The following is a 22,944-nucleotide window of genomic DNA, read 5'->3' on the forward strand; positions in this document are numbered from 1 at the left end:
AGTCCTGACTCTAGAATTTCCTTGCTGTATTACCTTAGGTAAATTACTTTATTCCCTTGACTGTAAAATGCGAATAATGATCATATTTACCTTTGTTGTGAGGATTAAATGAAATAGTGTATGTTTAGAAGTGCTTAACACAGTGCCTGGTATAGCCTATCAATAAATATTTGTCAAACCAATGAAATAGTAAATAATAATAGCAATGTTTGTTTCATATATTTTACACACTATACTTATTAAAGGGTACGCTTATTATTTTCATTTTACAAAGGTAGGACAGTGAATCTCGATGGTAATTAACTTGCTGAAGGGATCACACCTAAAAAGCTGTAGAGCTTGGAAATGGGCAGGCTCACCGTCTTCTAAAGCCTTTGCCCCTAATTTCTCTGACATTCATCCTTAGGTAATGCATCAGTTAATCCTGATGAATACATGAAGAATAGTCACAGTGATGCACTTTTATGAGAAAACAAAACTTACATTTTAAAAACAAAATTAGTTTTCATTTTTTATTGTGACACATGCACATAGTATAAATTAAAAAGCTATGAAAAGACTTGCAAATTAAGATTTAGTCTCCTCCCTCCTTATCCCCTGCCACTCAGTTTGTATTCCCAGGGCACCCACTGTTCACCATTTCTTGGATATCCTTCAGAGATATTATATAAATACACATATACTTTATGCATTTATGTGCACACATATGTTCTTTTCAACTCAAATGGCAGCACATTATACATACAGTTCTGTACTTTGCTTTATTAACCAATACATTTTAGAGATTATTAAGTATTAGTACCCAATTAATACCTAATTTTAAAATATGATTTGTATTCATGATATCCGTATAAATATTTTTAGGCAGTTTGTATTGTTAGATGAGCATAAATATTTTCTTCAGTCTTTGCTATTACAAAAAATATTGCAATGGATATCCCTATGATTGCCTCATTTAACACTTATTCATGGTGGCCAATTCCTAAATGTACAATGTTTGCTTCAAAATATATGTGTAGTTTTAAAAGTTCATGAATAGTACCAAAATCCTCTACATAGAGGATATAGCAATTCATTTTCACACAAACAAAAATATTTGAAAATGTCATTTAAAAAAAAATTCTGCTCTCATAAAAATCATAAATTTAGAGGTAAAAGCAGACAAAATATTGAATGCCATTAATTGTTGGATGTCATGTCATAGGGATATGAACTCCACAAACTCTATTTTACCTCTTTTCCTTATTTGGTTTTGCTTTTTTTTTTTTAACAGCCAACTTTGAGATGTAAAGATCCACTATTAATTCAACTTAGTTTCCATTCCCTGTGTTAGTAAAAGATTATTCCTTTGCTATTTTTCATTGCGGTGCTATGTTAACTTCCCTATTTTACACATGTGTATTGTACCTCTAATACTGCACTTGATGTAATGTCAGTTTAGTTTTATATTTGTTATTCTTTGATATTGTGTTATTCTTACTAGTTTGTGAGTACCTTTATAACAGGCTTAATCTCATTCATAAGAGCACTTTACACAGTGCCTGGATTTCCATGTCAGCTAAATAGGATTTGATTGGCTACTGAGAATCTCTCCACAATTTACAACATAATTTCTGTCAGGAATTATGATATGATTAACAAAAATTACCACTCAAATTTTTGTACCATATTTTAAAAAAGTCATTAATCATCTCACAGTATATCAGCAACTGTGCTTTACGGAGTATAGTTCTTATTTCAGAATTAGTATTTTAGTTGAAAGTTGCTATATTAAGTAATATTGATAACAACAGTCTTGAGAGTTTTATGAATATTAATTATTTTTTAAGGTATTTTTAAAATGTTGAAATGAGCATTTTTCTTCACAAATAAGATCTAATAGAGTTATATAAGAAATTTTATTAATAAGACTTTGAGTTGGTAGAAAGTTTATTTAAAATGTTATGAGAAATTTGTTAACTGCCGATGGGTACGTATCCCTTACAGATTTTTTTTTCTTAACCTCTGTATTGTTATTAAGTATAATTGCTTTACAATGTTGTGCTAGTTTCTGCTGTATAACAAAGTGAATCAGCTGTATGTATACATATATCCCCATATCCCCTCCCTCTTGAGCCTCCCTCCCGACCTCCCTATCCCACCCCTCTAGGTGGTCACAAAACACTGAGCTGATCTCCCTGTGCTATGCAGCTGCTTCCCACTACCTATCTATTTTATGTGTGGTAGTGTATATATGTCCATGCCACTCTCTCACTTTGTCCCAGCTTACCCTTCCCCCTCGCCATATCCTCAAGTCCATTCTCTAGTAGGTCTGCATCTTTATTCCCATCTTACCCCTAGGTTCTTCTTACCATTTTCTTTCTTTCTTTTTTTTTTTTAGATTCCATATATATGTGTTAGCATACGGTATTTGTTTTTCTCTTTCTGACTTACTTCACTCTGTATGACAGACACTAAGTCCATCCACCTCACTACAAATCACTCAGTTTCATTCCTTTTTATGGCTGAGTAATATTCCATTGTATATATGTGCCACGTCTTCTTTATCCATTCATCTGTTGACAGACACTTAGGTTGCTTCCATGTCCTGGCTATTGTAAATTGTGCTGCAATGAGTATTGTGGTACATGACTCTTTTTGAATTATGGTTTTCTCAGGGTATATGCCCAGTAGTGGGATTGCTAGCTCATATGATAGTTCTATTTTTAGTATTTTAAGGAACCTCCATACTGTTCTCCATAGTGGCTGTATCAATTTACATTCCCTCCAACAGTGCAGGAGTGTTCCCTTTCCTCCACACCCTCTCCAGCATCTATGGTTTGTAGATTTTTTAATGATGGCCATTCTCTCCGGTGTGAGGTGACACTTCATTGTAGTTTTGACTTGCATTACTCCAAAGATTAGTGATGTTGAGAATCCTTTCATGTGTCTGTTGGCAATCTGTATATCTTCTTTGGAGAAATGTCTCTTTAAGTCTTCCGCCCATTATTGGACTGGGTTGTTTGTTTTTTCGATATTGAGCTGCAGAGCTGCTTGTATATTTTGGAGATTAATCCTTTGTCAGTTGCTTCATTCGCAAATATTTTCTCCCATTCTGAGGGCTGCCTTTTCATCTTGTTTATGGTTTCCTTTGCTATGCAAAAGCTTTTAAGTTTCATTAGATCCCATTTCTTTTTCTTTTTCTTTCCATTTCTCTAGGAGGTGGGTCAAAAAGGATCTTGCTGTTATTTATGTCATAGAGGGTTCTGCCTATGTTTTCCTCTAAGAGTTTTATAGTGTCTGGCCTTACATTTAGGTCTTTAATCCATTTTGAGTTTTTTTGTGTGTATAGTGTTAGGGAATGTTCTATTTCATTCTTTTACATGTAACTGTCCAGTTTTTCCAGCACCACTTATTGAAGAGGCTGTCTTTTCTCCATTGTATATTCTTACCTCCTTTGTCAAAAATAAGGTGACCATATGTGCGTGGGTTTATCTCTGGGCTTTCTGTCTTGTTCCATTGATCTATATTTCTGTTTTTGTGCCAGTACCATATTGTCTTGATTTCTGTAGCTTTGTAGTATAGTCTGACGTCAGGGAGCCTGATTCCTCCAGCTCCATTTTTCTTTCTCAAGATTGCTTTGGCTATTCAGGGTCTTTTGTATTTCCATACAAATTGTAAAATCCTTTGTTCTAGTTCTGTGAAAAATGCCATTGGTAGTTTGGTAGGGATTACATTGAATCTGTAGATTGCTTTCGGTAGTATAGTCATTTTCACAGTATTGTTTCTTCCAATCCAAGAACATGGTATATCTCTCCATCTGTTTGTATTGTCTTTGATTTCTTTCATCAGTGTCCTATAGTTTTCTGCATACAGGTCTTTTGTTTCCTTAGGTAGGTTTATTCCTAGGTATTTTATTCTTTTTATTGCAATGGTAAATGAGAGTGTTTCCTTAAGTTCTCTTTCAGATTTTTCATCATTAGTGTATAGGAATGAAAGAGATTCCTGTGCATTACTTTTGTATCCTGCTACTTTACGAAATTCTTTGATTAGCTCTAGTAGTTTTCTGGTAGCATCTTTAGGATTTTCTATGTATCTTTAGGATTTTTATGTCATCTGAAAACAGTAACAGTTTTAATTCCTGTTTTGTGATTTGGATTTCTTTTATTTATTTTTCTCCTCTGATTGCCATGGCTAAAACTTCCAAAACTATGTTGTATAATAGTGGTGGAGTGGGCACCCTTTTCTTGTTCCTGATCTTAGAGGAAATGCTTTCAGTTTTTCACCACTGCAAATGATGTTGGCTGTGGGTTTGTCATATATGGCCTTTATTATGTTGAGGTGGGTTCCCTCTATGCCCACTTACTGGAGAGTTTTTATCATAAATGGGTGTTAAATTTTGTTGAAAGCTTTTTCTGCATCTATTGAGATTATCATATGTTTTTTATCCTTCAGTTTGTTAATATGGTGTATCATATTGATTGATTTGCGTATACTGAAGAATCCTTGCATACCTGGAATAAACCTCACTTGATCATGGTGTATGATCCTTTTAATGTGCTGCTGGGTTCTGTTCACTAGTATTTTGTTGAGGATTTTTACAACTATGTTCATCAGTGATATTGGCCTGTAGTTTTCTTTTTTTGTGACATCTTTGTCTGGGTTTGGTAACAGGGTGATGGTGGCCTCATAGAATGAATTTAGGAGTGTTCCTCCCTTTGCTATATTTTGGAAGAGTTTGAGAAGGATAGGTATTAGCTCTTCTCTGAATTTTTGATGGAATTCACCTGTGAAGCCACCTGGTCCTGGACTTTTTTTTGTGGAAGATTTTTAATCACAGTTTCAATTTCATTTCTTGTGATTGTTCTGCTCATATTTTCTGTTTCTTCCTGGTTCAGTCTTGGAAGGTTGTACTTTTCTAAAAATTTGTCCATTTCTTCCAGGTTGCCCATTTTTTTGGCATATAGTTGCTTATAGTAGTCTCTCACGAACCTTTGTATTTCTGCAGTGTCAGTTGTTACCTCTCCTTTTTCATTTTTAACTCTGTTGATTTGAGTCTTCCCCTTTTTCTTGATGAGTCTGGATAATGGTTTATCAATTTTGTTTATCTTCTCAAAGAACCAGCTCTTAGATTTATTGATTTTTGCTATCACTTCCTTCATTTCTTTTTCATTTACTTCTGATCTGATCTTTTTGATTTCTTTCCTTCTGCTAACTTTGTGGGGTTTTTTGCTCTTCTTTCTCCAATTGCTTTAGGTGTAAAGTTAGGTTGTTTATTTGAGATTTTTCTTGTTTATTGAGGTGAGAATGTATTGCTATAAACTTCCCTCTTAGAACTGCTTTTGCTGTATCCCATAAGTTTTGGGTCATTGTGTTTCCATTGTTATTTGTTTCTAGGTATTCTTTGATTTCCTCTTTGATTTCTTCAGTGTTCTCTTGGTTATTTAGTAGCATATTGTTTAGCGTCCATGTGTTTCTATATTTTGCAGTTTTTTTCCTGTAATTGATATTTAGTCTCATAGCGTTGTGGTCAGAAAAGATACTTGATACGATTTCAATTTTCTTAAGTTTACCGAGGCTTGATTTGTGACCCAGGATGTGCTCTATCCTGGAGAATGTTCCATGAGCACTTGAGAAGAAAGTGTATTCTGTTGTTTTTGGATGGAATGTCCTATAAGTATCAATTTAGTCCATCTTGTTTAATGTATAATTGAAAGCTTGTGTTTCCTTATTTATTTTCATTTTGGATGATCTGTCCATTGGTGAAAGTGAGGTGTGAAAGTTCCCTACTATGATTGTGTTACTATCGATTCCCCCTTTTATGGCTGTTAGCATTTGCCTTATGTATTGACGTGCTCCTATGTTGGGTTACAATTGTTATATCTTCTTCTTGGATTGATCCCTTGATCATTATGTAGTGTCCTTCTTTGTCTCTTGTAATAGTTTTTATTTTAAAGTCTATTTTGTCTGGTATGAGAATTGCTACTCCAGGTTTCTTTTGATTTGCATTTGCATGGAATATGTTTTTCCGTACCTCGCTTTCAGTCTGTATATGTCCCTAGGTCTGAAGTGGGTCTCTTGTAGACAGCATATATACGGGTCTTGTTTTTGTATCCATTCAGCAAGCCTGTGTCTTTTGGTTGGAGCATTTAATCCATTTATGTGCAAGGTGATTATCGATATGTATGTTCCTATTACCATTTTCTTAATTGATTTGGGTTTGTGTTTGTGGGTCTTTTTCTTCTCTTGTGTTTCCCACGTAGAGAAGTTTCTTCAGCATTTGTTGTAAAGCTTGTTTTGGTAGTGCTGAATTCTTTTAGCTTTTGCTTGTCTGTAGAGGTTTTGATTTTCCCTCGAATCTGAATGAGATCCTTGCTGGGGAGATTAATCTTGGTTGTAGTTTTTTCCCTTCCATCACTTTAAATATGTCTTGCCACTCTGTTCTGGCTTGCAGAGTTTCTGCTGAAAGATCAGCTGTTAACCTTATGGAGATTCCCTTGTATGTTATTTGTTTCTTTTCCCTTGCTGCTTTTAGTATTTTTTCTTTGTATTTAATTTTTGATAGTTTGATTAATATGTGTCTTGGCATGTTTCTCCTTGGATTTGTCCTGTATGGGCCTCTCTGTGCTTCCTGGACTTGATTGACTGTTTCCTTTCCCATGTTATGGAAAGTTTTTACTATAATTTCTTCTAATATTTTCTTAGACCCTTTCTTTTTCTCTTCTTCTTCTGGGACCCCTATAATTGGAATGTTGGTACATTTAATGTTGTCCCAGAAGTCTCTGAGACTGTCCTCAATTCTTTTCATTCTTTACTCTTTATTCTGCTCTGACGTTGTTATTTCCACTATTCTCTCTTCCAGGTCACTTATCCGTTCTTCTGCCTCAGTTATTCTGCTGTTGATTCCTTCTCTAGTATTTTAAATTTCATTTATTGTGTTGTTCATCGTTTTTTGTTTGCTCTTTAGTTCTTCTAGGTCCTTCTTAAATGGTTGTTGTATTTTCTCTATTCTTTTTGAGAGATTTTTGATCGTCTTTACTATCGTTACTCTGAATTCTTTTTCAGGTAGCCTGCCTATTTCCTCTTAATTTGTTTAGTCTGGTGAGTTTTTACCTTGCTCCTTCATCTGCTACATATTTCTCTGTCTTCTCAATTTTCTTTTTAATTTACTATGTTTGGGGTCTCCTTTTCGCAAGGTGCAGGTTCATAGTTCCTCTTACATCTGATGTCTGCCCCCAGTGTGTGAGGTCAGTTCAGTGGCTTGTGTAGGCTTCCTGGTTGTGGGCACTGGTGCCTAAGTTTTGGTGAGTGGGGCTGTATCTTTTCCCTCTGGTGGGCATTGCCATGTCTGATGGTGTGTTTTGGGCTGTCTGTGAAGTTAGTATGACTTTAGGCAGCCTCTCTGCTAATGGGTGTGGTTGTGTTCCTGTCTTGCTAGTTGTTTGGCATGGGGCATTCAGTACTGGATCTTGCTGGCAATTGGGTGGAGCTGGGTCTTAGTGCTGAGACAGAGATCTCTGGGAGATCTCTCACCATTTAATATTACATTGGGCCTGGAGGTCTCTGTTGGTCCAACGTCCTGGACTCAGTTCTCCCACCTCGGAGGCTCAGACCCGACACCTGGCTGGAGCACCCAGACCCTGCCAGCTGCATGGCATGGAAGATAAGATAGGAAAAAAAGAAACGAACAGACAGTACCCCAGAACAAACGGTAAAAGCAAAACTAAAGAGATAAAATCACACAAAGAAACACACACACACACACACTCACAAAAAGAAAAAAGAAAAAAAAAGAAAGAGAAAAAGAAAATGAACAGACAGAACCTGAAGGCAAATGGTAAAAGCAAAACTAAACAGACAAAGTCACACAAAGAAACACACACACACACACTCACAAAAAGAAAAAAGAAAAAAAACCAAAACAAAAAAAAAGGAAGAGAGCAACTAAATCAATAAACAAACCCACAAATGAAAACAAACACTATAAACTAAGATAAACATAAAACCAAAAACAAATCAAATGCAGAAAGCAAACCCTATGTTCACGGTTGCCCCCAAAGTCCACCCCCTCAATTTTGGGAACACTCATTGTCTATTCAGGTATTCCACACCTGCAGGGTTTACCAAGCTGACTGCGTGGATTTAATGCACTGCTCCTAAGGCTGCATGAAGAAATTTCCCTTTCTCTTCTTTGTTCGCACAACTCCTGGGGCTCAGCTTTGGTTTTGGCTCTGCCTCTGAGTGTAGGCCACCCTCAGGCATCTGTTCCCTGCCCAGACAAGAGGGGGTTAAAACAGCGGCTGATTAGGGCTCTCTTGCTCACTCAGACTGGGGAGAGGGAGGGGTATGGTAGTTTCAGTTGCAATGTGGGGTGTGTCTGCAGCAGTAGAGGCCTGTGTGACGTTGTAACGGCCTGAGGCACATCATGTGTTCTCCCAGGGAAGTTGGCCCTGGATAATGGGACCCTGGCAGTGGCATGATGCACAGGCTTCCAGGGGTATGTGGGTAGTGTCCTGCGCTTGCACACAGGATGTTTGGTGGCAGCGGCGGCAGCAGTAGCGGTCCTTGCTCACCTCTGTGGTTTGAGATGATAGCCGCGGCTCATGCCCGTCTCTGGGGCTCACTTAGGCGGTGCTCTGCCATCTGTGGGCACTCGGAGCAGGAAGCCCCTCTCCTTGCACACCCCAAAACAATGGTCTCTTGCCTCTCTGGCAGGTCCAGACTTTTTCCCGGACACCCTCCCAGATAGCTGTGGCACACTAGTCCCCTTCAGGCTGTGTTCATGCAGCCAACCCCAGTCCTCTCCCTGGGGTCTGACCTCTGAAGCACAAGCCTCAGCTCCCAGCCCCCACATGCCCTGGCAGGTTAGCAGACAAACACCTCAGGCTGGTGAGTGCTGGTTGGCACCAATACTCTATGCAGGAATCTCTCCGCTTTGCCCTCTGCACCCCTGTTGCTGTGCTCTCCTCCGTGGCTCCAAAGCGTCTCCCCTGCCCACCCCCCATCTCCGCCAGGGAAGGGGCTCCCTAGGGTGTGGAAACTTTTCCTCCTTCACAGCTCCCTCCCAGAGGTGCAGGTCCCATCCCTATTCCTTTGTCTCTTTTTTTCTTTTTTCTTTTGCCCTACCCAGGTACGTGGGGAGTTTCTTGCCTTTTGGGAAGTCTGAGGTCTTCTGCCAGCATTCAGTAGGTGTTCCGTAGGAGTTGTTTCACATGTAGATGTATTTTTGATGTATTTGTGGGGAGGAAGGTGATCTCCACATCTTACTCCTCTGCCATCTTGAAGGTCTGTGTCTCCCTTACAGATTTTTAATTCTTAGGTATAGTTTAACTTAGGTATAATTAACTGAAATCTTTTTCGTTTTCACAATATATATAATATTATTTAAAAAAATAACTATCTAAATGCTAGATAGAAGGCAAATTTTTATATCCAACTCAGACCAACTCTCTAAGATGTAGGTTTATATATCCAACTATTTATTTGACCTATCTAGGTAGATGTCTCAAAAATGACTGAAGATGCACATATTCTAGATCCAAGTACTAGAACATTAGCTTCTCAAAGGCACAGATTTTTGTCTCTTTTGTTTACTGCTATATTTTCATTGACAAAAACAGTGCCAAGTATATAGCAGACACTCAGTGAGTTTTTGTTGAACACTTTATTCATTGATTTCATGTTATCCCTTTCCAAACCTTGTATTCTTTCAGTGTTCCACCTGTGAGTGAATGATGCCAACATCAATTTGAATAAGCTATGAGCTTAGAAGTCATTCTTAATACCTCTCTTTTTGGTATCTTCATCCTCCATTACAGTCCAATACAAAAATTCTTTCATTTCATTGTCCTAACTATCTATCTACTTTTGTTTTTCTGTCATTTCTTACCCCTTCCCCACCAGGGTGACTTTCCCTTATTTTTTACATTAGGTCAGAGCTCTTTCTTATATATACCAAGTATGTTTCTTTTCCTTAAACATATTACAGTTTGTAATTGTATGTGTGTTTGAGTAATTGATTATATCCACCCCTCCCCTGACATTTGACTGAAAGCTACATGGAAACAGGGATTATATATGTTTTTGCTCATTCTTTTATTCCCAGAGCCTGACATATAATGTGCACTTAATAAATCTTTTTGAATGATGAATGAATAAATTAAATTTGTATCAATATTTCTGAATATTATTCAAGTCTAAATAGATTTTAGTTTGAACTTATTTTATTGCATAAAACTAATTACTAGTCATAGTTGATGAAAGCCCTGTAGAAATTATTTTTAATTATTTCATATTATTGTCTATCACATATAAATGTCTTTGAATGTTCTTTTTATACAAGCATGGTAGCTATTAGCTGTAGGTTTATAATTTTATTTAGTTACAATATGAATGCTTTGTGGGTCAAATGTACAGAAAATAATACTATATGCCTTTAGACCTTTAAATAATTTTTGTAATATTTCTGTTTTCATGTTTGTAGAGAATATCCACAATTCTGAAGGACCAAATTATAGGAAATCTCTCAATATATACACACTATGTAGACTCAATGATTTACTACGCCAATTTGTTCTTTCTATATATGACTCTTCTGCCACATACTTAAGTGATAAAAACATGTATGACATTATAAAGTCCTTTGCATGCTGTAGAGATCAATAAATTTATTTTTTAAAATTATTCTTACTTTAGACATATTGTTTTATTGTTTTTATTAAAAATTCTCAATAGTTGCCTTTTTTTCTTTTAGTCTGTATTGAACATTCTTTTTAAGATTGTAAGGGCAATGATATATGCATATATATTTTTTAACACTGCTTGTAGTTCTTTAATTTTTAAAAAAATTTGTTTTGATAGGGTTGGACCAAGTTTTATGAGTTTTCTTTGTCAGATCTTCGGGCTGGTTACAGCATTATTGACAGACTCTTTGATGGTAAGTTCTAATGATGAAAACTTTGACCTCTGATGTCAATGAAAAAATTTTTTGAGCTCTTATTAAAAATAGGGTTTTTTTCAAGAGTGACTTGACTTCCTATTATAAAATTTGCTTTTTGCTTTTTGTTTTGTACTTAATGTTCTGAATTCCATGCTTGTACAAGTTCATATATTATCTGTTGTGGTCATTGGTTTTGATATAATCCATTAGATTTCTGGTTGATCTGTAGCTTTCAGGAAGCAGAAACCTAGAATGACCTTGTCTTTACTTCACGGCCTTCACAAGTTTCAGGCTTCAACTAAATTATTCATATCTCTTTCAAGGAAACTGTTAAAATTCAAGTATATGGTAGACCAAGAATCTGTAGAATCACAATTGTGTGATTAAGTAGAAATCAGCAATCAAGGTACAAATAATAGACTAAAACAGGGCAACCAACAAAACCATATAATCTGATCCCTTGAGGCCATCTAGCTCTCTGCCTCCTGAAGACAGGAATGGTCCAATCCCTGACGGTTATTGCTCAGGGCCAACTCAAGCGAACACTAGAGTTTAGAGCAATGATAGATTAGAGAAGAGAGTACGTTGATAGGGCTCTCAAACTTAAAACTTTTCCAAATAACTCTAGATTCTTGTCTCCCCCACCATCCTGCAGCCTTGCCAAACTACTCTTCCCTGAGTCGGCCCCATTTCAGTAAATGGCACCACCATTCATGTAGTTGTTCAGGTTCAAAGTCTATGAATCACCCTTGATTCTCCTCTTTTTCTTATCCTCAAACATCCAATGCTTTGGCAGTTTCTGTCCCCTCCATGTCCAAATCACATCAAAATTCTGTTCTCATCCTTCAACTTCATCAATCCTTGGTAGTCCAAGAAATAGAGTCTTTCAAAAATTCTCCACAGAGTAAACAAATTTATTTTTTAGAAAAGTAAAGTAAAGCATATAATTCACTTTCAAAACCTACAGCCACATTTATCTTCTTTCTGTTCCTTGAACAAACCAGGCTTGTTCCTACCTGAAGGTTTTGGTAGGTGCTCTTCCTTCTGTCTGAAATGCTCCTCTCCCAAACCTTTATATGATTTTCTTCTCTTATCATTCACATCTCAGCTTAGAGGTATCCTCTTCAGAAAAGTTTTTTATTATCACCAAATCTAATTTTCTAATTGTTCTCTATCCCCATGTTCTGTTTAATTGTTTTAATACATTAGTGCTACCTTGTAATTTCTTGTTTATTCATTCATTTTTAAAAATGTTGTTCATCTTTTCCAACTAGAGTGTAATCTACATTAAGCAAGGTCTTTGACTATTTTGTTTACTCTGTATGTCCTTAACATCTGTAGCAGGGCCTAGCCCATGGTAGTAGGCACTGTTATAGTTGGTTGAATTAACTGCATCATCATTTATTCTGTAACTTGGTTTCCACAAAAGGATAAGGATAGATGTCTAGCGTGTGGACAAATCCCATTTTTTTTGTAGTTTTATTTTAATTTTTTTATTGAAGTATAGTTGACTTACAATGTTTCATGTGCAAAGCAAAGTGATTCCGTTGTACATATATATATATATATCTATTATATATCTATTTTTTTCAGTTGCTTTTCCCATGTAGGTTGTAACAAGATATTGAATATAGTTCCCTGTGCTATATAGTAGGCCCTTATTGTTTATCTATTTTATATATAGTAGTGTGTATCTGTTAATCCCAAATTCCAAATTTATCCCCCCCCCCACTTCCTCTTTGGTAACCATAAGTTTGTTTTCTATGTCTGTGAATCTATTTCTTGTTTTGTAAATAAGTTCATTGGTATCATTTTTTTAGATTCCACATATAAGTGATATCATATGATAATTTTCTTTTTCTGTCTGACTTAGTATGATTATTTCTAAGTCCATCCATGTTGCAGCAAATGGCATTATTCTTTTTTTATGGCTGAGTAATATTCCATTGTATATGTATCTGTAGCACATCTGCTTTATCCATTCATCTGTTGATGGACATTTGGGTTGCTTCCATATCTTGGCTCTTGTAAATAGTGCTGCTATGAACATTGGAGTGCATGTATCTTTTTTAATGAGAGTTTTTATCTTTTCTGGATATATGCCCAGGAGTGGGATCACAGGATCATATGGTAATGCTGGTTTTAGTTTTTTAAGGAACTTCATACTGTTCTCAATAGTGACAGCCCTAATTTACATTCTCACCAACAGTGTAGGAGGGTTCCCTTTTCTCCACAGCCTCTTTAGCATTCATTGTTTGTAGACTTTCTGATGATGGTTATTCTGACCTCATTGTAGTTTTCACTTGCATTTTCCTAATAATCAGCAATGTTGAGCATCTTTTCATGTGCCTGTTGGCAGTCTGTATAACTTCTGTGGAGAAGTGTCTATTTAGGTCTTCTGCCCATTTTTTTTGGTTGGCTTGTTTGTTTGTTTTCTTATATTGAGCTGTATGAGCTGTTTGTATATTTTGGAAATTAATCCCTTGTCAGTTCATCATTTGCCAATATTTTCTTCCATTCCAAAGGTTGTCTTTTTGTTTTGTTAATGGTTTTCTTTGTTGTACAAAAGCTTTTAAGTTTAATTAGGTCCCATTTGTTTACTTTTATTTTTATTTCTTTTGCCTTAGGAGACAGATCCAAAAAATATTGCTATGATTTATGTCAAAGAGTGTCCTGCCTGTGTTTTCCTGTAGGAGTTTTACATCAATAGTATCCAGTCTTAGGGACTTCCCTGGCGGTCCAGTGGTTGGGACTTCACCTTCCAATGCAGGTTTGATCCCTGGTTGGAGAACTTGGATCCCATGTGCCTTGCAGCCAAGAAACCAAGACATAGAACAGAAGCAATATTGTAACAAATTCAGTAAAGACTTTAAAAATGGCCCACATCAAAAAAAAATAGTATCCAGTCTTACATTTAGGTCTTTAATCCATTTTGAGTTTATTTTTGTATATGGTGTTAGAGAATGTTCTAATTTCATTCTTTTACATGTAGCTGTCCAGCTTTTTACATGTAGCACCACTTATTGAAGAGACTGTCTTTTCTCCATTGTATATTCTTGCCTCCTTCATTGTAGATGAATTGACCCTAAGTGCATGGGTTTATTTCTGGGCTTTCTATCCTGTTCTGTTGATCTATGTGTCTGTTTTTGTGCTAGTACCATACTGTTTTGATTCCTGTAGCTTTGTAGTATAGCTTGAAGTCAGCTGATTCCTCCAGTTTCATTCTTCTTTCTCAAGATAGATTTGGCTATTCGGGGTCTTTTGTGTTTCCATACAGATTGTAAAATTTTTTGTTCCAGTTCTATGAAAAATGCCATTGGTAATTTGGTAGGGATTGCGTTGAATCTGTAGATTGCCTTGGGTAGGTAGTATTGTCATTTTAACAATATTGAGTCTTATAAAACAAGAACACCATGTGTCTTTCCATCTGTTTGTGTTGTCTTCAGTTTCTTTCATCAACATCTTCAGAGTACAGGTCTTTTACCTCCTTGGGTAGGTCTATTCCTAGGTATTTTATTCTTTTTGATGTGATGGTCCATGGGATTATTTTCTTAATTTCTCTTTCTCACATTTTGTTGTTAGTGTATAGAAATGCAACAGATTTCTGTATATTAATTTTGTATCCTGCAACTTTACCAGATTCAATGATGAGCTTTGGATTTTCTATGTATAGGATGTAATCTGCAAACAGTGACACTTTTACTTCTTCCTTTCCAATTTGAATTCCTTTTATTTCCTTTTCTTCTCTGATTTCTGTGTCTAGGACTTCCAAAACTATTTTGGATAAAAGTGGCATGAGTGGGCATCCTTGTCTTGTTCCTGATCTTAGAGGAAATGCTTTCAGCTTTTCACCATTGAGAATGATGCTGGCTGTGGGCTTGTCATCTATGGCCTTTATTATGTTGAGATATGTTTGAGTCCCATTTTAATTTACATGTTTATGAGATTTTTAAAACTTTTAAATGAAGTATGATATGTGTACAAAAAGTACTTATATCATAAGATTACAGCCCAGTGAAATTTCCACAAACTGAACACTCTCATGTAGCCAGCACCTTAATCAAGAAACAGAACATTACCAATACCTTAGATTTTACTCTAGTGCTGCCTTCCAGTTACTACCATTCTCCAAGTTCGCCCACTCCCACTCCTGTGGTAAAGACCAGGCACCTAACTATATAGATTAGCTTTGCCTGTTTTTATAAAACTGGAATCATACATCATGTATTCTTTAGTCTTTGTATTCTTTCAGTTAACATTATGTTTGAGAGATTCATCCATATGGTTACATGTCATTGTTGTCCATTTATTCACAGTGCTATATAGTTTGCCATTCTGTGATTGTATGTCTTCTCTTGGTGGGTAGTTTTCAAGTTTTTTCTTGATGGACATGTGAGTAGTTTGGGATGATTGCGCTATATCTTTGGGTGACTACTTGAATATATTTCTGTTGGGTATATATGTAGAAGTAGATAGGATATTAATTTATGTTCCCCATAGTTAGTTAATGCCTAATAGTATTCCAAATGAATTTTTTGTTTATTTAAAAATTCTTTGAATTATACATCAGAAAAGTATACATAAAGGTATAATTCAATAGATTTTCATAAATTGAACCTTTGTAACTAGCCCAAAGTCAATAAATCGTGTATTACCAACATTCTGGAAGCATCTCCCCCACTCCTTTTAACGTATGACCCAACATTTTCCCATTTTGTGCTAAGGCCAATCAGTTTTCTGATTTCCATGAGTTGTTTTTTTAATGTTTATTTTGAAACATAATTTTTTTGGAGGATATATACTAGTACTTTAGCTTGCTTAGAAACTTGGTAATTTTCCAAAAGGCTTTTGAACATTTATTTGATTTTTATAATATCACTTTGAGGCAAATATTATTAATGCTCTTTTAAGATGAGGAAACCAAAGCACAGAGAGTTTGAATGATTTGTTTATCATTGTGTTTCAAGCTTGAGATGGAATTAATTAATAGCATCATATGTTTTTTACATACATCACACCAGTGAATTGTTGTAAGAGGAAGATGCTTCAAAATGATACTGAATCTCATGGTAGATGTCTAAATGTAATCTTATGATTACAAGATTTCCTGCTATTAAGGGACCTCCACATATGGAGAATTAAATGTAAAAAAGGGGAATGGTTCATTGAATTTTATAGTACTGAAATAGTCTAAACTAGTAATGCTAGCAGTGATGTTAACTAGGTAGATTAAAATTGTGTTTCCTTCATTTACTGCTGTTGGGGAGGAAGAAATTTTCTTCTACCCTTCTGGGTTCTTCTGGCTGGTCTAAGAATTTACACTGACATGAAACAGATTAACAGGAGAAGATCAAACAAAAATTAATAACATGTATATATAGGAGAGACCCAGGAAGACTAAGTAACTTGCCAAAATGGCTGAAACCCTCACCTTAAATACTATCTTCAACTAAAGACAAAAGAGGGTGTTTGGGGTAGTGGTTTTAGACTTCAGAAGGGAGGAAGGCAGTTAACATGGAGATGCGAAAAAGCAGATGTTTGATAAACAAATTGCTGGGCTATGCAGAGACAATGGGACACAGGGAGGAATTTTAACAAACAGACTTTGCCAGGTTCCTTCCTGTCCACCATACCTAGTTCATATTATAGTTATCTATGGTGGTAGCTCCCTTCCTGTAACAGGTCCTCTGTGATTATAGTATTAATATTATTAATATTAATGAGCATTACATTAAGCATTTTAAGGAATGATTTAAATGAATTAAATATGTATTGTTATATCCTACAAATATAACTGGAGCCAGGAATTTGTTTAATATTTTAGAATTTGTTTTAGAAAATTTCTAATATCTTAGAAATGAAACGAATAATTTTTTTTTTTTAATTATAGGTACCAAAGATGTACAATGGGAATTTGTACATGGTTTGCTTGAAAATGCTATTTATGGAGGACGTATAGATAACTATTTTGACCTTAGAGTTCTTCAGTCATACCTGAAACAGTTTTTTAATTCTTCAATAATTGATGTATTAAACCAAAGGAACAAGAAAAGCATTTTTCCATACTCCATATATCTACCAAAATCCTGCAGCATTTTGGTATGTAAAATTAATTATTTTCAATTTACTACCAGATACAAACTTGAATAATTTCTTATATTGTTAAATATATGTTGTTTCGTTTCAAATGTATAAGCAATTATCATTCACAAATATGGAATTTTTTTTTTATTATGCCAATATGCAGCCTGATTCTCTAAACTCTAGTTAGGTGTCTTATTACTTTTGGATACTTAATGATCACTGATTGATGATAATAAGATATAGTAAATAGGTAAATCGTGAAGGGGGTGGCCAAGGAAAATTTTTACATTGTAGGGCTGCCGTGAAGATCTGGAATGGGAGAATATGCTACTTCTTCATAGTTATGAGAGTACTCTGATACATTAAATTTGAAAGAAAGCAAATATTATTTAACAAATATCTATCTTCATACTCTGGCTTATAAATTTAAAGAAGTTATAAATATACAAGAGAGATTCACTTTATCTAGCTTTCATAGCAACATTTTTGTTTATGTGTATTTATTTTATCCAGCTGTAGCTTTTTGCTTTGAGTCATCATATAAAAGCCTCCTAGAATGCAATAATCTTTTCCAGAAAATAGTACAAAATGTAGCCCAAAGATTTCAATTCTAGTTTATTTTGCCACAAATTTGTATTTGTGTGAATGCCCAAATAACATTTTCATTACATAGAGTATTAAAATTATACATTTATTCATGAATTACAAAATATATATATTCAATTATATAGTTCTATCAGTATTGTGCCTTTTTCTCTTATTCAAATATTTTTCAAGAAAATTCCTTTGTTTTAGTGATATAAGTCAGAAAACAAAGCTTAAAAACCAGTATTAAAGATATTACTCTATTGAATATCTTATCTATTTTGTTATTAAGTATTCCATCGATTTTGTTTTTCAGTATCTTTCATTCACTTACTCATTCTTTCAATAATACACATTGAACATTTGCTCAGTAATAACGCTGTTCCAGACTTTGTGGATCTCTTGATGCACTGTGGAGTTTACTTTTTATTGGGAGAATCTTAGAGTGAATGAGCAAACAGAAATATCACATAGTTATTTATTATATATTTATTTCAGATAGCGTACCGTGAGAAGTCTTTCATCTCTATTGTTTGAAGCTTAAATTGAAAAATAAAATATATACAGAAAAGTGTACATCATAAATGTACAATGCGGTTCATTTTTATACATTGAACACATGAGTGCCACCAGCACTGTGATCAAGAAACAGAACATTTTCAGCTCCCCAGAAGTCCTCCTCAAGTTCCCTTCTAGTTACTACCTCCCCAACAAAGGATACATTAGCTTAACTTCTAACAGCCTGTGTTAGTTTTACCTGTGTTTGTACTTCATGTAAAGGGTATCATTTGGTATATATTCTTTTGTGTCCAAATGAGGATAAATCAGTTTGGATATGTAGTAGTCTACTATTTAGGAAACATATCAGTGTATAGTCCTAGGTAGAGAGAAGACTCTAGCCAGACTAGATGAGAAAATTCCACAGACATTTAAAAATGAATAAAGTATATAAATACAAAGAATAATAGCTTTAAAATTATAAGATGATTATAGGAATTCCCTGGTGGTCCAGTGGTTGGAACTCTGTGCTTCCACTGCAAGGGGCATGGGTTTGATCCCTGGTTGGGATACTAAGATCCTGCATGCCGTGAGGCACATGAAGATCTGGAATGGGAGATTTTTTTTTAGATGGGAGATTTTTTTCCATCTAAAAAAGAAGAAAAATAAAAAAATAGAAAAATAAAAAAAATTATAAGATGATTTACAAGAGTCAATATTTAGCTTTCTATTTAATTGAGTTAGATAGAAGGAGGAGCCAGAAGTTTCCCAGGAGATGAGAAACACACACACACACACATATGCATGGATATATACAAGCATACACTCACATATACATATATATATATTTATGCATATCTACATTGTGATTGAAAACCTTAAGAAAGTTTACTGACATATAGGAGAGGAAAAATTTCAAAGAACAGCACGTCTTTCCAAACTTTGACATACCTCCTGTAGTTAAACTCCAGGAAGCCCAGGACCTGTGTCTTGGAAATACTGCAGAGGCAGCTGCGAAGGATGAGAAAGGATGATGGGGGTGGGGGCAGAAGATGGGTCTCCTTCACCAAAAACAGTTTCTCCTATTTCAGCAAGAACAGTTTAGATGCATATATTTACAATACCTGCCTTAAAATAACTCGTCTCCTCATGAAAGCAAACAATTCCCATCTTTCAGCCAAACTGAATAAATCCTCTTGATCTACACTTAGTTTCCCATCTAGCATCTGAATTGAAAACTGTTCAGATGAGTGCTTGGCAAATCAAGCCTTTGCAGTGTTTACAGTAATTCTTGGAATGAAATGACAGGATTTGCAATACATTTCATCACACCTCACCAGCGAAGACTAACTGTGGAATTGCTTTATAATAAAGCAATTTACAAAGCAGTTCTTGTATATATCAGACTGTGTGAGTATAGGTTTCTGGGAGTTCTATAAGTTTAAAAAAAAAGATTGTTGGAATATTTATCTCATTATAAACAGAGCTACACTCTGCAGATTAGTCTTTGGTAGGTTTCAGGAAAAATAACTACACATAGTAGGCATAGTTACTCAAATATGTTTGTTTTAATCAATTCCCCTCTGAATGTGAGAAGTATAGGATAAGAAAGTATAGTATCAAATAATTTAAGTATGAAGAAGTAATGACAAAGAATATTTCCATTAGATAACTGAGTTAATGCTATACAGACTGAAAGTGAGATTTACTTAGACAATGTAACATGAATAATTAATCATTTAATACTTCACGATATTCTGGTTCTTTCTGATTTCAGTGGTTGTAAGTTTAATCTTTATTGAAAAACTGTTTTTTAATTTTTTGTGTTTAAGGACTATCGTGCCGTCATTGAAAAACTTCCAGAGGATGACAAACCTAGTTTCTTTGGTCTGCCTGCCAATATTGCTCGTTCATCTCAGCGTATGATCAGTTCTCAGGTAACCTAAAAAAAGATCTATGTTTTAGAAAAAATGTTGCTACTGAGCCTAAAAGAAACATTACATTTTATTTAATACTACAGATCCACATGCTTTTATTTAATTCTTTAATTTTATTTAATACAATAGATTCCAGTCTTACCTTAAATAAATTTTAAATGAGCCAAATAATTCTATCTTAATACATTTGTTAAAATTAGTAAAATAACACTGAACACTATCAATTTTATCCAAAATATATTGGTTTTACTCCTGTGATTTGTCTTATTAAGGGGACTTTAAATTTAATTTATGCAATTGAATATGTCACTACATTTGATATTTTCATAACAAATATCAGATATAGAGATATAATTTGCATAAAAGATAAATAATTAATATTTCATATGATATTACTCATGACTGAATGTTGTAGAACATTGAGAGAAATATGGATTTTTTAATTATTGAGACAGAAAAACATTAGCCTTGAACCCTGTATATTCTAGCTTCTATTGAGACCAAATAATTAAGAGCTAACATTTATTGACCTTTAACTGTGTGCCTGAAAGTGTTTTAAATACCTTATACTCAGAAACTTTAGTCTTTATAAACTCTATGAGGTAAGATCTATTACATTTCCCTCTCAGTACCTGAGGAAACTGAAATGGAGAGAGTTAAGTTATTTACCCAAGATCACAGAGCCAGTAAAAGGCAGAACCAGTATTTAAATTGTCTGTCTGAGTAAAGACATGGCCTCTGCACCATGTGCTACAACTGTTCCTCAGGCATAAATGTACTGCGAATAAGTACGTGCACCAAATTGTGAACTGTTACGTAAGGTTCGTTGTGGGTCCATGTATGGAAGATTCTTATTGCTCTTAAAAGTTTACTTTTGGTAATTTACAGGCATCCTAGCTAGATTACATTACCTTATTTAGCTGTACTGTTTTGTACTTTTTGCTATTTTAGCCAACATTTATAAAATTGGTAATGTTTTCTCTCTTATTATTCACTAAATTTTTTCTCTCCTATTATTCACTAAATTGTTCATTGTGGAATTTTAATGTTCATTCTCACATCTTTGTAAAAAAGATGTTTGAGTATATAAATATATGCTCATTTGCATAATGTGTAAATAAGTATAAGTGTTTTCTGGAACAAATAAGATCTTAACAACCTCTTCGTCTATGCTAGCTGAAGATGCTCTCTAATTCCTTTTCCCTTTCTCATGCAAAGTGTTAAGTCAGATACTCCCATAAAGGAATGAAACTCCTACGTGTCCCTTAGCTTCATAACGTATATGATTACACTCTATTCTTTTCCCTCCATGCTTTTTGTTGACCTGAGATAGTTATTTTTCAATAACCCCATCAATAACATAAGAATTGCATATGTACCATTGTGTGTACTTGTTTGTGTTGTATATGTGTTTGTGTATAATTTTACAACAATGCTTAAGCAAAAAAGGTTGAAACAATTAAAAGGTCATTAAAAGAATAAAAGGTTATTTCACAGAATTCAAGAAGAGTATTTACTGTGGGAATCTTATCAAAAGAAATTCAGGAGTCTGTCTTGAAAGTCCTGTTATTAACATGGCTTTCACAACTTCTAATGTCAGTATCATTCAGCTTCTGAAAGAATCTCCTTTAGCCCAGCTTGGATCAAACGTCTAATGAAGGGAAAAGAGTAACCTAGGATAGATACGGCCTTAGAGACTTCTGAGAAGGATATAAGACAAGAAATACAGAATACTGAGCATCTTCATCTTATGGAGAGGCCCACCAACCACCTATATGTGTACCTTCTTTTGCTCCTGGGCCATGTATGGCTGCCATTGATAAGAGCCCAGACTGAGAGGACCGTCATGGAGCTAAGTCATAGTCTTAGTTTCCCACAAATCTTCTATTACATTTTAGTCACATAGGTACAGGGCTTACATGCTATGCTAACATGAAGCTCATCAGTCTAAGTGGAATCCCAGGGATCAGGGGTTTCATAGCAAACTAGGCAGACAAACATTTTACATTTATCTTACCTCTGTAGTTTCTAGGAAAGTAGTACTGTAGGAAGACAGACTCCAATCTCATTTTCCCAGATAGTCCTGAGACAACCCAGGCTTCATTTTTACTTTTTACTTTTTCTAGTTAGTATACCAAAGAATTCTCTAAAAGTTATTTTACTATGATCTAATCTCTGCTATTTTTTCTTGCCTTAGTATTTAAATTTTTATAAATATTTATTAGATGAAAAAAGGGTAACATGTTCTTCCTTAAAGTTTTCTGGTGATACATACTCTCTTAATATTTATATTTTAACTGTCAGTCTATTTTACCGTTAATTTACTTAACTGTTTAACAGTTCTTTTTTTTAGTTTTTATACTTAAGCAGCTTTCACAGTACATCAATTACTGGAACATTGCTTTTTCATAATTATAAACATTTATATATAAACTGATAAAATTTCTATATTTAGAGCTTTTCACTCCAAGTCACATTTGGAGCCACACTTAGAATGCTTGGCCTTCTTTGAAAGTGAATGTTCAGATACGAAGCAGTCTGAATGACACTGAGTAGATTTCAAAAAAAATATTATTGATCATATACGAGTTCAAGGATGTAGAACTGATGTTGAAGCAGGTATTTGATGATTTGGCATTTTAAAATTAATTGAGTGCATCCATACTAGGCGGATACCACAAGTGGTGTTTACTACAGAGTTAATGATACTTATGTTCGGTGCTGTGAGTCAGCTTTTTCTTTGTTTGTTTGTTTGCTGATGTAGTGATATTTATCACATTATGTATTTATAGTACAGTATTATTGCTTATATTCATTATACTGTGTATTAGATCTTTATGGCTTATTACTGCTTGTTTTAAGTTTGTACCCTTAAACACAATCACTCTTATCTCTGCCACCCCCATCCCCAGGTAACCATCA

At 34.8% G+C, this 22,944-nt stretch overlaps 1 protein-coding gene across 2 annotated transcripts in view; it reads left to right on the forward strand.

The window, feature by feature from the left end:
* The window catches only part of DYNC2H1 (dynein cytoplasmic 2 heavy chain 1), a 367,349-nt gene that overhangs the window by 226,501 nt on the left and 117,904 nt on the right, over positions 1–22,944 (forward strand). For both annotated transcript variants that reach the window (XM_007191229.2, XM_057552950.1), the window contains exons 80-82: positions 10,840–10,915; positions 16,809–17,017; positions 19,918–20,022. In XM_007191229.2, the coding sequence (XP_007191291.2) occupies positions 10,840–10,915; positions 16,809–17,017; positions 19,918–20,022 (390 nt within the window). The remainder of the gene's footprint in view (positions 1–10,839; positions 10,916–16,808; positions 17,018–19,917; positions 20,023–22,944) is intronic.

The sequence above is a fragment of the Balaenoptera acutorostrata genome, chromosome 9 (genome assembly GCF_949987535.1).
Source record: "Balaenoptera acutorostrata chromosome 9, mBalAcu1.1, whole genome shotgun sequence".
NCBI classification, from domain to species: domain Eukaryota; kingdom Metazoa; phylum Chordata; class Mammalia; order Artiodactyla; family Balaenopteridae; genus Balaenoptera; species Balaenoptera acutorostrata.